We start from the raw sequence: 13932 nt of genomic DNA, 5'->3' as shown, positions 1-13932 counted from the left end.
TATGTGGCCCTATTCGTCTTTCGTAGAAAAGTTCCAAAGTGAAAAAAATGACTGATTCTCCACTTAGGATCATTGACCTGTGTGCATTTCAGTTAGGCCTATAAGAAACATTGGACGTTAATTTTTTTTTATAGCCTACTGGTTATCTGTCTCTATCGTACGCACAGAAAAGCAATGCAAGTCTATGACCAAACGTCTGCTCAGAAACATTTTCGTAGATCAGGCTTGCTTTTGGACCAAAAGTGCCATTAATCCGGAACTGAAGACGGTAGTGGTTTTTTATATTAGCATCCTCTATATATTCGGATTACCTCAGATTTATTATATGATCGATTGTTTTCCGAATGTTAATGGCCAATCATGGTTATGATCATTAGGATGATTTCAAAGCGAGATCCGAGAAGAAGGTGTGTATATTTGCATGATTTTTCAAAAAATGTGAAATCTGTGTATGACTATCGGGGTCCGGTGTCTGCAGAGTTAAAATGATGATTGATTTCGACCACGTACAATACGTTAATTCAACAGTTCAAAAATGAGAAATAGGTACACATCTCGTCATCTGACGCCAAGCTAGTCATGATCATGTACTAGATCATGTACTAGTAGTTAATAATTTACTTTGATATAACACGGGTTACCATTTTCATTGATGATTTTGCAAATATAATCACTAAATCATGAGTATGTCCTTACCGATGCCATGATCATACACGCAGTGTTCCACAAAATGTAAATGGTAAGAAATAGACAAAAAAATTGCAATTTTCTTTCTGTTCATATTTGTACTATGGACCTTTAAAAAGTAACAATAATTACAGACAATTTAAACATTGCAGTTTTGAGCTATATTTCAATCAAGAAGTATGCATGTAAGTTCAAGTAACTGTATGGTCATGAATCATTTGCCCCAAAACTTCTAAAGCTTTAAGTGCAAAGTCTCTGAAAGAGACATTATTTGATGCATAATCTTTACATGCATTGTTTACAGAACAGTTCAAAGTTGAAAACTATCACTTTCATTTTTTTTTTTTACATGCTAACAAAATTACATATGTAAAAATAATGTATGAGAAAATAGCTTTATAAAGCTACTCTGAATAGCTTAATAAAGCTATATATCTTATTCAAGCTATATAGCTAAATCAGGAGATTGAACTGGACCTGTCTGACTTAACAGGTTTAAATACATGATTAAAAATATAGGAGTCTATGCAGCCTGGTTCAACAAAGAGCTCAGCTGTCTATGTAAATCTCTGACAAGCAGAGAATTACAAAGGAAGCTTGGCCTCCGGTCGAACAAGACTATACAGAATTGATGGGGATTTTGCTTAAAAGTACCTGGATGATAACGTTGAAAAATTGTGCAAGGTATTCCAAGTAACTTCCGAATGTAGAAAATTTAGATGTCAACATTACCCATTATAAATCTTTAAAGAATTGTACTTCATTCCTGTGATTTTTTCTGAGTTAAAAATTATAATGTATCAATGAAGATATTTTGGATATTTTCCCTTTCATCGATTTCAATTGTACTTCTTTCACAGATATGTGTATGTGACCAAAACATTAATTTAGGACAGACTATAGCATCATAATAAGTTAATAACACAAAGTATTTCAACTCAAAGTTATATGGAGTACACTGCTGTCTTGCAACTGATCTATCTTTCAGATCAAATTCATACAAGTGTTTTATGCCAATAGGTGTTATTATTTAAGGAATAAGGAATCATTCTTTAAGTATTATGAGGTGATAATTTCGGTCAGGGTGAAGTCAAATCCAATAAAGCCCGTAGGGTTGTATGATAGATTTGACCACTTTCCGACCGAAATTATCACCTCATAATATTAAAAGAATAATTTCTCATTACTTATATTTATATTATTTCCAATTTTTGCACTTTAAAACAACATTGTTTTAAAACCAATATTTTTTAATGTAGCACATGCTATGTATTACTACATGGCGCTGCCAATGCCGTTTTTCGGTTATGTTATAAGACACGCCCATTTTGTGTCACTGTCTCATGTTTCATGAAGTTCTTGGGTTTTAGGGTTCAAAATGTATTGGTAATGTTATCACAGACAAAGACAGTTGAAAATGTAAATATATTTGATTATTCTATCAAAAAATGATTGTTGAGACAAAGTTTAAATGCCCCCTTCACAATACAAAATGGGTTGCAAGACTTGTCCCACAATTCAATTCAATACATTTATAAGTGGGAACAAGTTATACAAAACCAAAAAATAATTTTGAGGGTAAGTCGGTGTCAAAAATCAGACAACCTTGGTACATGTAATAAGTACTTTTTCTTTAATTAAATTTCATAAATTATACACATATTTGTAAGACTCCAAAGTCTGATGGTCATGCTGAAGTACGAATGTCTGCGTTAAATCCTGATGGCCTTCCACACCAAAGTCTGATGTTGTCTGATATGTTTGTAATGTCACATCATGGAAATGTCATTGGTGACATTGCTGCTATCTATTCAAAATGTAGAATAGAAGGAGAGATGAAAATTAAGAGTAAATGAATTAATTAGGCAGTGATGATCAAATCTAAGCAATCAAACAAGTTGGGGCTGAATTTAAAATAACATAATTTTTTCTTCTTCTTTACTCTACATGCAATTTACTTTTGTGTGTGCTATTACAATTTCATTGTGAGGAATGATGAATAAAGAGAACAATATTTGTGCTGTCACCTGCTGTGTCTATTTAAGACCATCAGGCTTTGGTGTAATTCACACCATCGGACCTTGGCGACTGCATCTGGACTATCAAACTTTGGCATGTCAAGCCATCGAGGTATTTTAAAAATTGGCAAAGACCATTTAACTTTGGCATGACCATCAGACATTGGAGTCCCATCAAGCATATTAATTACTGGTATATGTATAAACACCAAGATATCTTTAACCTTGCTTACTTTTATAAAAGCTCTGTAACAAGTCAAGCCAAACCCTATCCATTGCCAAAGTAATTGGTCATTTTAAGTCCACGACAGAAAGAGAACACGGCAAGTTTGAAGCAACCACTGTGTGTCCAAGGCATGTTAATCTTATCTTAATTGTGCTGTAAACTTTATTTTGGCTTAAACCAAAATTAATGAGTATTTTAGAGTTCACATCAGGTCAAGTGCTCCTGCATTGACTGATTTTTATTGCTTTATAGAAAAGAGGAATAAAGATACTCAATTTTTAGTTTAAAAGAATGTAAATTGAGTTATTCCCCTTTTCAAATCTGTTGAACTTTCAAAATTTTGTGCTTGAGAAAAATGTGACCAGGTAAAAATTTTTGCTTTAATTGATAAACAGAATTAAGGTCACAAAATCGTCAACTTAATAGATGCCAGTGGCAACAGAGTCATGTGGAACAAACATGCGACACATTCATGAACTGGTATTCCAGTACCTTATTCTTATCAAGGGGTAACTTACAGCTTGAACTACTGTTGAATGAGCTTATCAGAGGAATAAGTTAATTTCAACAATATTTTATTGTGTATAAATCTGCCTATCTACGCTCTCCCCCAAAGTTATCAGAAGATGCAGTGGTTCAGTCATTCAGTTAAATCATGCGAAATGTTAACAAGCAATGAAAATGTAATGAATCTGATTGTATATAATGTGGCTAGTGACAGAGAGGGCTTATATCAATGTTCTCAGGGAGCAAAACAAGGGCTTTACATTGTTTGACAGGTGATTTAAGCACACTGGCATTTTTAAATTGCCATAAAATAGGATACAAATTTGATGCTATGACTGTTTAAATCATGATCATGTCCTTTTCATTATTCATCTGCAGTGAATCAAATGAAGACTTAGTTGTTTTTTAGTTGTTCTAGAAGAAATTAAACTTTTACTTGGGTAAAAATATTTGCAAATATTATTTTTAGCTCACCTGAGCTAAAAGCTTATATGAGCTTTTCTGATCACATTTTTTTCTGTCATCTGTCCGTCCGTCTGTCTGTCCATAAACTTTTCACATTTTCGACATCTTCTCAAGAACTACTGGGCCAAATTCAACCATACTTGGCACAAAGCACCCTTTGGCAAAGGGAATTCTTCTTCTCCTCAGAAACCTTTCAGCCAGATGATTCTTTTAAATTGTGTAGACTTTGGCCTCAGGACAGTTCATGGGTGTCACGAGGGGCTCATAGTTTGATGTAGGTTTATATCCCATATACATAAACAATTGTTTAGGATCTTTTTGAGAACTGCAATGCTCCACATGAATTATGACAATGAAATTATCTCTTTCCCCCTCACAGCTATAGAGATAAGGCATCACTGCATACTCGCACAGCAGCCTGCTGCCCCAGGCTTATCTCCACAGATAAGCAGCAGCACTGATAACCCCGTTTACTCAGAGACTTTCAGGAATCAACAAAGAAATCACACTGCTCTTACAAATTTTATTGCTTTATGATTATTTTTATTAACAAGTATATAAAACCATATATTTTCTTTTTCAGGAGGGTCTCACCTTCACAGCTGTGCTTATCAAAGTCCATTTGAATTAATTAGTAAAGAAATATTGCTCTCCAAATGTGAAGGATGAATATAAACACAACAATAAAAGTCACTAATTTATTGCATAACTTCACAGTTTGAAGTATTTATTGTCCATTATGATAGGCAAAATGACACCCATCTTTACATAGGTGAACATTGCAAACTTTGCAGCCAAAAACAGTCTCTTTTCTTTCTTTTTTAGTCAAATGAACACGACACCTTCTTTTTGTGCCCATGTGCACAGATTCATGTCCTTGGTAATTTCCCGCATCCTGGACCCCTTGCACATTTTCCGCTGCTTTCCTCTTCCTCCCACTGAATCCAGCTATAAGCTGATGTACAAGCTCCATTCGGAAATCCAGATGGGTATATCTCTTCTTGGAATTCTGACGGGTGGAACTTGCCGAGAAGAGGATAAACGCATTTACAATCGCACAGTTTACAAGAAAAAAGTACATATATTTCCATGCTTTTTTACTATCTCTTCCAAGAGAGTATTTCATACGTAGCTGATCATGACGATCAACTCCATTCATGTATTTGTTATATTCATTTGCTGAATGGGGTTGAGTCATTCTCAGCTCCTGGCGTCCATGCTGCCTGGTCACTGGTACTTCGGCTCGAGGGTCGCTGAGAGTACTCAGGAAAGCAACAGGTTTTTTATCCTGCCACACAGATGCTGTAAGGTTTCCTTTCTGTCTCGTCATTGACTGGCCTCTCTGGAGACGAAGACGTACTTTCAGATCATCCGGAAATCCTCTACGGTTCATCCGAACAGTACCACAAGCGTAAATCCTATCTGCCAATAAATCTTGCATAAGTTGAACGCTTGTAAAGTAGTTATCAAAAAAAACACGAAAGTATTTTCCTGTTAAGTCTCTGGTCAGCTTTGTAACTACATCGTGTCCCAATCCATGTTCAGAATTTGCAGTTCCTTTGCCAAGGTAAATGTCAAAGTCTGTCAGAAATGCATTTTCTGAGTCACATCTCATCCAAACTTTGATTCCTCTTTTGATAGGTTTAGCAGGTAGATATTGCTTGAATGAAAGCCTGCCAGTCCATTTGATCATGGCTTCATCTATTGCAAGGTTTCCACTTGGCCTGTAGTTATTTTTGAAATTGTTTTTTGCCATAACAATTACTTCTCTAACCTTGTAAAGTTTGTCGTAGTTTCTGGTCCCCCTGGCTGGCTCGGATCTTCTGTCGCTGACATGAAAATACTCCGTTATTTTTTCATATCTTCGGACAGTCATGACAGATTTCACACCTTCATTTCCAAGAAATAAATCTTTGGCCCAATAATCTTTGTAGGATGGTACTTGATTAATCCCCATTACAATATTTAGTCCGAGGTAGGCCTTCATTTCAGGTTCGGTGATTTCGTACCACACGCTGTCTTCTTCTCCTTTTTGTTCCATTTTCCAGCGGGCATAGTTGTTTGTGTGTTGTACAAAGTCCGAAATGATGTTTGGACTAAACATCAGATCGAAATAGTCCTTTGGGGTTGCTGTTTGAACGTCGAAATTTGCAGGAAACACAGGCCCAGTCTCTTCGTGAAATCGTTCAACATGGACGCCACGCAGCGTGTCAGTCCATTCATCCTCATTTTCTGGCTCTGATTCACTTTCTTCTTCGCTTTCTTCTTCACTACTTGATTCTTCAGGTATCGATATATCTGATTCAACTTCTGAAAATCCCTCAAAATCGCTATCATTGTCATCTGAATCGAAATAATCTCGTAGTATGTCTTCGTTACTCGGAAGGTCCGCCATTTTGAATTCTAACTTTCTCTTTGTTTTCCTTATGTGGGTAAAACCCGTTTTATTTTTAGTACCACGTGACTTTATGGCAATCCGCATAAGCTATTTTTGTTGGCCAATAATTTTACTACATTTTGGTATCTACCCCGAACCTGTACACGTCATAGTCTCGTTTTCATATGCTCTTAAAATAGAGGGACGTCCAAAGTCGCTTGCGAGGAAAACACGGTCAGGCGTCCATAGACGCTACTGCGGTAATCTAAGTAGGGCGTCGAGAAGCGCTTGTGCGGAAATAATGGTTGGGCGTCCATAGACGCTAGTGAGTGGGAAAGAGTTATCCTGTTAGAAAAGGGACTAATGGTAATGAGAATAAGAATATCCAAGGGGGAAAAATGGATTTTTATTTATAGAGGATCTACATGTATTATACAACATTGTCCAGATAGTTTGTATTATGATTCCATCAAGCTGATTTTATCATACCTAATGTTACCAGGTGAGCAATGTGGTCCATGGGCCTCTTTTAAAACAAATATATTCAGAAATGTAAGTCTTCACTTTGGCATCACTGTTCCTCAAGGTGTATTTACTTCAGTTATTGTTAATAAATAAATATATGTACCTGTATACCACATATACCAGGTACACCAGTTACAGTTCTGTCGGTGTATATTGATAAAATACCACGCTGACTTGTAAGATGTCAGATCTTTAATCTTTTTTTGTACCAGAACTTCTTCTAAGTTTTTATGTCCATTTCTTTCTTCCTTTAACATTCTCTGTCAATTCATGTTTATATATGTGTACCTTCAATCTTTTTTGAATACCCTTTGGATTGTTCAATACCCCTATTTGTTGGAATCAGTATCATTGTTTAGTTTTATTTCATGTAGCAGAGAACCAGTGACATCTATTAACTTTGGTCTCAGGATTCTATTTTTATTGATATGCCTTATGCAGATTGCTAAGTTGTGTCATATGATAACAAAAAAAAATTAATATGAAACTTTGGACCATTACTTGTTGCTTAAATACTAAACTGGTGTTTTATAATCATATGATCTTGTTGAAACATCTATGATAAATAAATGCATGCATGAATATGTATACATTTATGTTTATGTTATTCAAGTATATACCGGTACATGTACCAGTATGTAGATTTATTATGTGTCATCTTTGTAAAGAATAACTTCATGAATATGTAGATCCATATTTGCCATTCAAAACACTAAATTATACATGTATTTGATTTGTTTTCTTTTATATGTGCAAATTGTAAAACATTTTTTTTAGCATGGTTATGAAACTTTGAAAGAACAATTCAAAAATGGTCATGGCGCTTTCAAGAATTGTTGATTAATAAATCTAACTTTAGAAAGAATTTCATCTGCCTTAACATCCCATTAACTGTTTGTTTTAAGTGAAAACAGTGATTAATATTGAGGTTTCATTGTTCTTTTTCCCAGAATCTTCATAGAATTGATTAATTCCATTCAGAAGGGTGTTCCTGTTTGAGTTAGCTATGGCAGGAATGCAGTAAACAGGGGGAACATTAATTAAACATTTTTGCAGACTCAGTGTTGAGTGTATAAACATTATTACAAAAAGAGTATTACAAAAAAAAAAATGTAGACATCAACTGACATGCTGTAGCCGTGTCGTTATTGCGTTACATCAGTTAATGTATAATCCTCCAAGTTGCATTAGAGGTATTTCGGAATACAGTGTGTATACCGTACATATTGCATACAATTGAAGATACTGAATTGTAGTCAAATTTATAGTAATGAAAGTAAAAGGTTGTTTGAGATCAATTTGCTGTGTACTTTAATTATCACTTAATATATAAATTCCCTGCAATTTTTTCAGAAAACCTTACTTGTTCAGGCTGATTAAACATCATTTTTTGATTTGCTGTAGGGTAAAGGCGAAGGCGTGATGACGACTCGCTTCCTGTAGAGTAATCCACACGCACACACACAACATCCTTGTTCACCCTGGTTGTCGGAAAAGACCTGCCAGTCTGTTATATGTTGGATTATCACCCATATGTTTATTGATCAACAAATGAGGTAAGAAAAAAGAAGAAAAGACAGGCAGAAAGAGAGAGAGAGATAGAAAGAGAGAGATTTATGTCTGACATGTTACTTATACAGAGTTGTCTGCTTCACCTTGAGGTAGAATCAAATATAGCCCTCAGCTACGTACGGTTGAATACTAAGTGTAGAATTTAATGTTTACATATGAAAATGAATTGTTTTTAATCATACCAGATGGCTGCCCAGACATTATGTCATGTGGAACATGTTCTCAAGAGATAGAGCTGAATTAGTTTTGTTTCTCGTTGTTGTTAAATTGGATTTTAACGGTTATTCAAAAGACATTGACTCCAATACTTCAAAAGACAGTGACATTTGATAAAGAATGTATTATATAGGATAACTGACCACATTTTTAGAGGTATTGTATCATTTTAATTTACTTTGTTTCGAATGAAAGAATTTTAACCCCGATTCATATTGATGCAATTAACTGGTGATGATTTTTAAATTTTGTTTTAATTAACAATAAAACGTGACATTACAGAATACTTTGTCATTGAAATGTTCGTGACTCAAACCTTGAATAGTGTTAGGTTTTTTAATTTTTGGAAATGATCATAATTTATAGGGTCCATCCTTGTTAAAGCCAAGTTTTTCATTATTGATTCTTATTATTTCGTCAACATTTTGAAGTGCATGTCAATAGGACCTTCCCTCATGCTCTTAATAATGAAGAGGTTTGTTCTATGCAGTAAATAACATTCATCTCAGATCATTTGATACATGTAGCTCATTTGCTTATTAGTAATACATATACATGTACCACATGATTGATTTTTCATAATCATACTGTTATAAAACATGCAGGATGTTGGTGTTCGAGTAAGCCGTATCATAGTTTTAGATGAGGGTGGGAATACCATCAACATGGTAACAGATGGATCAATGTACAGAGTGGTGCTGTAAACTTAATTTTTGTTGATGAAATAATTATTAAGCCAGACCACACAGGGTTTTGGTTGTTATCACAGTTTCTAGGGGTGGTTATAATATGTAAAAAATTTAGTCCGAGGTATCGATTACATACTCACAGGTGCTGGATCAGAGTAAACAATGTACATAAGCTTTTATGTAGGTTTTCTAACAATGCTGTGAAAGAAACTTCTTTATTTTTAATGTGATGGGTTGAGGCTGAATCGGTTAAAAAACTATCAACTTTCCATTGGGTTTTATGATCTGAACTTTATATGTTGCACCTGAGTTCAGGTGTGCTGGACAATCTCAGTGGAGAGACGTATGTAATGATCCCATCAGTGGCTTCCATCTTGTTAAATAACAGACACGCAGTACAGGTACAGTGATTGATGAGTTTACCGGACGTACCGATGGTAGTGAAAATATAGTTGGGGTAGTTAAGCCAGGGTATGTACATGTACCATCAAGCTCCCAGGGTAATTAGGGTAACCAGATATACAGGCACTGAAAAAATCTCATTAATTACAGTCATTAAAAGGTAAACTATGCCCAACACAGGGTGCATTGACCGGCCAAATCTACTTGTAATCTAATGATGGGGAAAAAATAATAGCTTTGTGCTTTGTACTGTACTTATTCAATCAGGACTGTAGGTCCTGAATTTTATAATGTTCCCAGAGGTTCAATTTGTTGCTTTAAAATAACATACATTCAGTGCTAACCGTGGTATTTTTCATGTTTTAAAATGTTTTAATTTTCCCCCTAAAACTGATTTTAGTACAGCAAAGGGCATCTATCTGTACTAATAATCATTTGCTTTTCATACCAACTTGTATGATCTAGATAGCAGAGGTGTTGGTGCCGTGTGGTGTAGATTGTAGACTAAATCATGTGTACTGTTGAGAACAAAGTGCAACGTGAAATTGTGCATACATGTTCTGGAAATTCTCAGTTAAGCAATATAATATCGATAATATTTTTAGATATGCATGCTGGTATGAATGTTAATGGCTTTATGTAAAGTAAGGAAGGAAAGTGAAATTTGAAAAATTATATGAAGTAATTTTTATGCTATATTTATGCATTGTATATAATATCCGTGTAAACATTTGTCGAGATGTATCAGAAATAGCATGATTATTATAAAATTATGCTGAGAAATAATCATATATTGAGAGGATTTTGTTACAAGTTCATGTATGAAATGAAATATCTTTTGATTTCAAAGTAATTTGAGGAAGCACTAGACTCAGAAACAAAATGAAAACTTTGAAAATGTTTCATCTACGTACACAGACCAATTTAATGTTTGTGGTTGCTATATTGAAGGCTTGAAAGAATGTTGATTCACAATTAAAACCCTTTGATAATAAAAGTACAGTTTTTCTGAACACTGTAATATTGATGGAAGTTCTTGTTGTTTTGAAATAAATAGAGAGAGAGAGAGAGAGAGAGAGAGAGAGAGAGAGAGAGAGAGAGAGTTATCTAAAACCTCTTAGTTTTTTCCTCAGGCAATGAATTACTATCTTTCTTTAGATCCAGACATGTGATGTAATGTGTTTGATGTGTAATACTCTGTATGCCGCATCCAAATTAATTAAAGAAGAAGAAAATAAATCAAGCAAAAGATGCAGGGTTAAGCCTGATATAAAACTGCACAGTGCTTGCAGTGAGATTGGGCCACTGGCTGCTGTTACTAAACAGGTATGGGTAGGTATTGATGAACCAGGTAGAAATAACCCAGGTATTTCACAGCAAATCACCTGTACACAAGATGGCATCAGTTGCAATCCTGCAATATGTTGCATCTCTATTTCTTGGAAGGTCATTATAACTGAGTAGATTTTTGTGGAAACCACCTGTTATTATGAATAAGTTATTATAAGTGGATAAATTTTAAGAAGATATTACACAGAGAGCAGGGATTGTAACAAAATTATGATCTGAATTCTGAAAAAAAAACCAACCTTGAGGGAAGGAATTGGCTTGCAGGTATGATTACTTCACTTGTTTGTAGATCAAAAGAGTTGCTCGGATTTGATGATTATGTGGAGATATGGTGTGAACTGACTGGCCCTCACCTATATGAATGTCAAGCATTCAAAAGAAATTAAAGATAAATTTCTTATTTTTTGATAAACTCTTTGTGTTGATGATGGCAAAGAATTGTACTTTGAATTTGAATCCAAGGTTTTACTCTGATATTTTCACTTGAATAAAGTGGCCTTGAAGATTGTGTTGGGATCAGACTTTAAAATTTAATTAACATTATGTATTTAAATTTGTTCACTTTTTTTTCTAATGTTCAGTCATTTTGATGATCAGAAAGTCACAGATTATATGGTAAAAATTAGCTTTAAAGGCAGTTAGTGTTTAAAAATCACCATCCAATGAAATTGTTACAAAAGTTATTTCAAATGTACAGTGTCTGAATGGATCAAGAGAATCATTAATAACCAACAAAGAGGAAGTTGAAAAAAGGACAGGAAGTCCAGAGTGATATGAAAGTCTGTGGAATTTTGGGATGGATTTCCTTTTCTCAGTTCAATAAAGGTCTGTTGTGATCAGGGTTACCAAAGATCAAAACTTTCAGTACATGCAGGTACTATAGCTAAAGGGTCTGGGGATATGATGTGATATAACAATACATGCATATGGCTGTCTTAATTCCACTGCTGTTTGCCAAATACTGATGTGAAATTGAGTTGCCACTTTTGTCAAAGGAGGAACACCCAAAACCTCTTCAGTTATCCGACATGGGCAAGGCGTTCTCATATTCTTATGATGGCACAAACAGAGGTGAGGCTATTGTTAACAAGGCCATGTATATAGTGTATAACGAAGAAGCTGAAGCTTTTACTGACCTAGTTGAAAAGTTTGACAGATGACACGGAGCACTTCAAAAAGGAAATTAATACCAGGTCATTATTTTTCTTGCAGTGAAGCAAGCAGCAAACAGAAAGGGCAAAGGTTTTGTTAATGCCCTAGGTCATAAAAATGTCGTTAAATATTAGGTGATAACAGAAATGTGGGGAAAGTTGAAAATTGTAAGAGAATCAGCTTTGATGTTTTCTTCATACAAGTTTTATACTGTTGAGTGTGTGTTAATAAATATCTGCAATTTTCTTATTAGATATTTTGATTTGAGCTTTTTGGGTGCATAGATGTAATAGGTGCATATTATGTAATAGGTATGTACATTTTGTAAAACATTCACCTGTTGAAAAGCATCATCAAGATCAGAAAATGTCACTCCATGGGGGCACCTGTTAGATTGTTTTCATGTGAATTACATCAAACCAATTTTCAGGTGATGTAATGGGTTATGGAATCAAAAATCATTTTATGGATACTGGTAGAGTTCATTTTTTCTGATAGATACCGTCAAGCAGTTTCTATAAGGCACTTAACATAAGTGCAAATAATGGTGGACTTCCTGGAGAGAGGGTACATGAACAATTTGTATAGAATTATGTAGTTGAATTAAATCTGATAAACTTTTGTGGATGTTTACTATTAGTATAAATGCCAAAAGCTGAAAAAGGATCTTAGAGCATTTTGAAAAGTATATTTTCATACTTCTCTGAATACTAGGTTTAATTTCAACACATTATGACAAATTTGTGTGGGATTATCAACATGTTGACTTTTAACAAGCATTTCTCAATTGACACACCTGTGGAATAAATATACCAGGGAGTGAATGGACCCATCCTTATCATGACCACATATGTACTTTTGGAATAAAAACTTGATTATTTATTATTTTTTTTTTTTTTACATCAGGCAATGAACAGGAACAAAAAGTTTTTTCCTTTTCCTGAGTTCGAGTAGGAGAGAAATTCTGAGCTGTCATCTGTTATTTGTATCATTTGATGCATGCTCAGATATTTGACGTTTTCATAAGATGAGGATGTGTCATATTGAAAAAAATTCCTTATGAGATAGAATCAATACATTGCCATGAAGTTTTATCAGATATTTAATTCCCACCATAAAACCCCATCGAAACATATTTAAAAAAACAAGGAACTGATGTGTCTATAGATTAATCGGTAAGTGGGTCAGACATATATGTTGAAGACCAATATATAGGTCAACATGTGATTGAACATCTCTTCCTGGTTAGATGGTAGTTAAGATAATGTCACACTCTTGTTCTTTGGTACTATAATATTTATATAATCTAGTGATCTGTTTCACATTTTGAAGTCCAAGAGGAGGCATGTAGTTTTAGGAAACAATGCTTTGTTTTTGATGTATGGTACTCTCTGAGAATGATGGAAACCTCTTGTGATGGACTTTTATATCTATCTCCACTCTGTTTTCTGTTTTCACTCAGATTTCTGTTGAGATGGGGAAGTAACTGATTTAGTTTAAGGTCATGTGACTTGTAGATCTCAAGGGTAAATGCTTTTGATGAAATTGATATATCGGGTCATATTTCAGCTTTTCCTAACGTATATGACCTATAAGTCAAGATTATTGTTTCTGACTTTTGTTGTCCACATGTAGGTTTACTCTGGAAAGAAAAGAGTTTGATCTTGCTCCAGGGTCAAGGTTATTTTAAACATACTAGACTTGATTATGACAGTGAACATTGCAGAAGTGACAATTATTTTGAGT

General features: G+C 34.5%; 2 protein-coding genes across 10 annotated transcripts in view; one reads left to right on the top strand and one right to left on the bottom strand.

Moving 5' to 3' along the window:
* The first annotated feature begins 289 nt into the window (after positions 1-289).
* Positions 290-13932, top strand: part of LOC105323811 (semaphorin-2A) — a 44140-nt gene continuing 30497 nt past the window's right edge. For 5 of the 9 annotated variants that reach the window (XR_010714703.1, XR_004601555.2, XR_004601546.2 and 2 more), the window contains exons 1-2: positions 290-407; positions 8210-8361. The gene's annotated coding sequence lies outside the window, so the exon portion shown is untranslated. Of the gene's footprint in view, positions 408-8209; positions 8362-8592; positions 8750-9267; positions 9289-10988; positions 11011-11932; positions 12106-13932 lie in introns of those variants that run through there. The other 4 variants (XR_004601547.2, XR_010714702.1, XR_004601553.2 and 1 more) reach the window with 4 other exon arrangements.
* Positions 4588-6617, bottom strand: LOC136269514 (piggyBac transposable element-derived protein 4-like). Its single transcript, XM_066087751.1, has one exon. It carries the CDS (start codon positions 6383-6385, stop codon positions 4631-4633), a length of 1755 nt encoding a protein of 584 aa, XP_065943823.1. The 5' UTR covers positions 6386-6617; the 3' UTR covers positions 4588-4630.

This window comes from Magallana gigas, chromosome 6 (assembly GCF_963853765.1).
Source record: "Magallana gigas chromosome 6, xbMagGiga1.1, whole genome shotgun sequence".
NCBI classification, from domain to species: domain Eukaryota; kingdom Metazoa; phylum Mollusca; class Bivalvia; order Ostreida; family Ostreidae; genus Magallana; species Magallana gigas.
This window is presented reverse-complemented; position numbering and strand designations above follow the sequence as displayed.

Bases quoted from the DNA above. Each gene is read 5' to 3' on its own strand.
- LOC136269514 (XM_066087751.1), bottom strand. From the start codon at position 6,385: ATGCGGATTGCCATAAAGTCACGTGGTACTAAAAATAAAACGGGTTTT.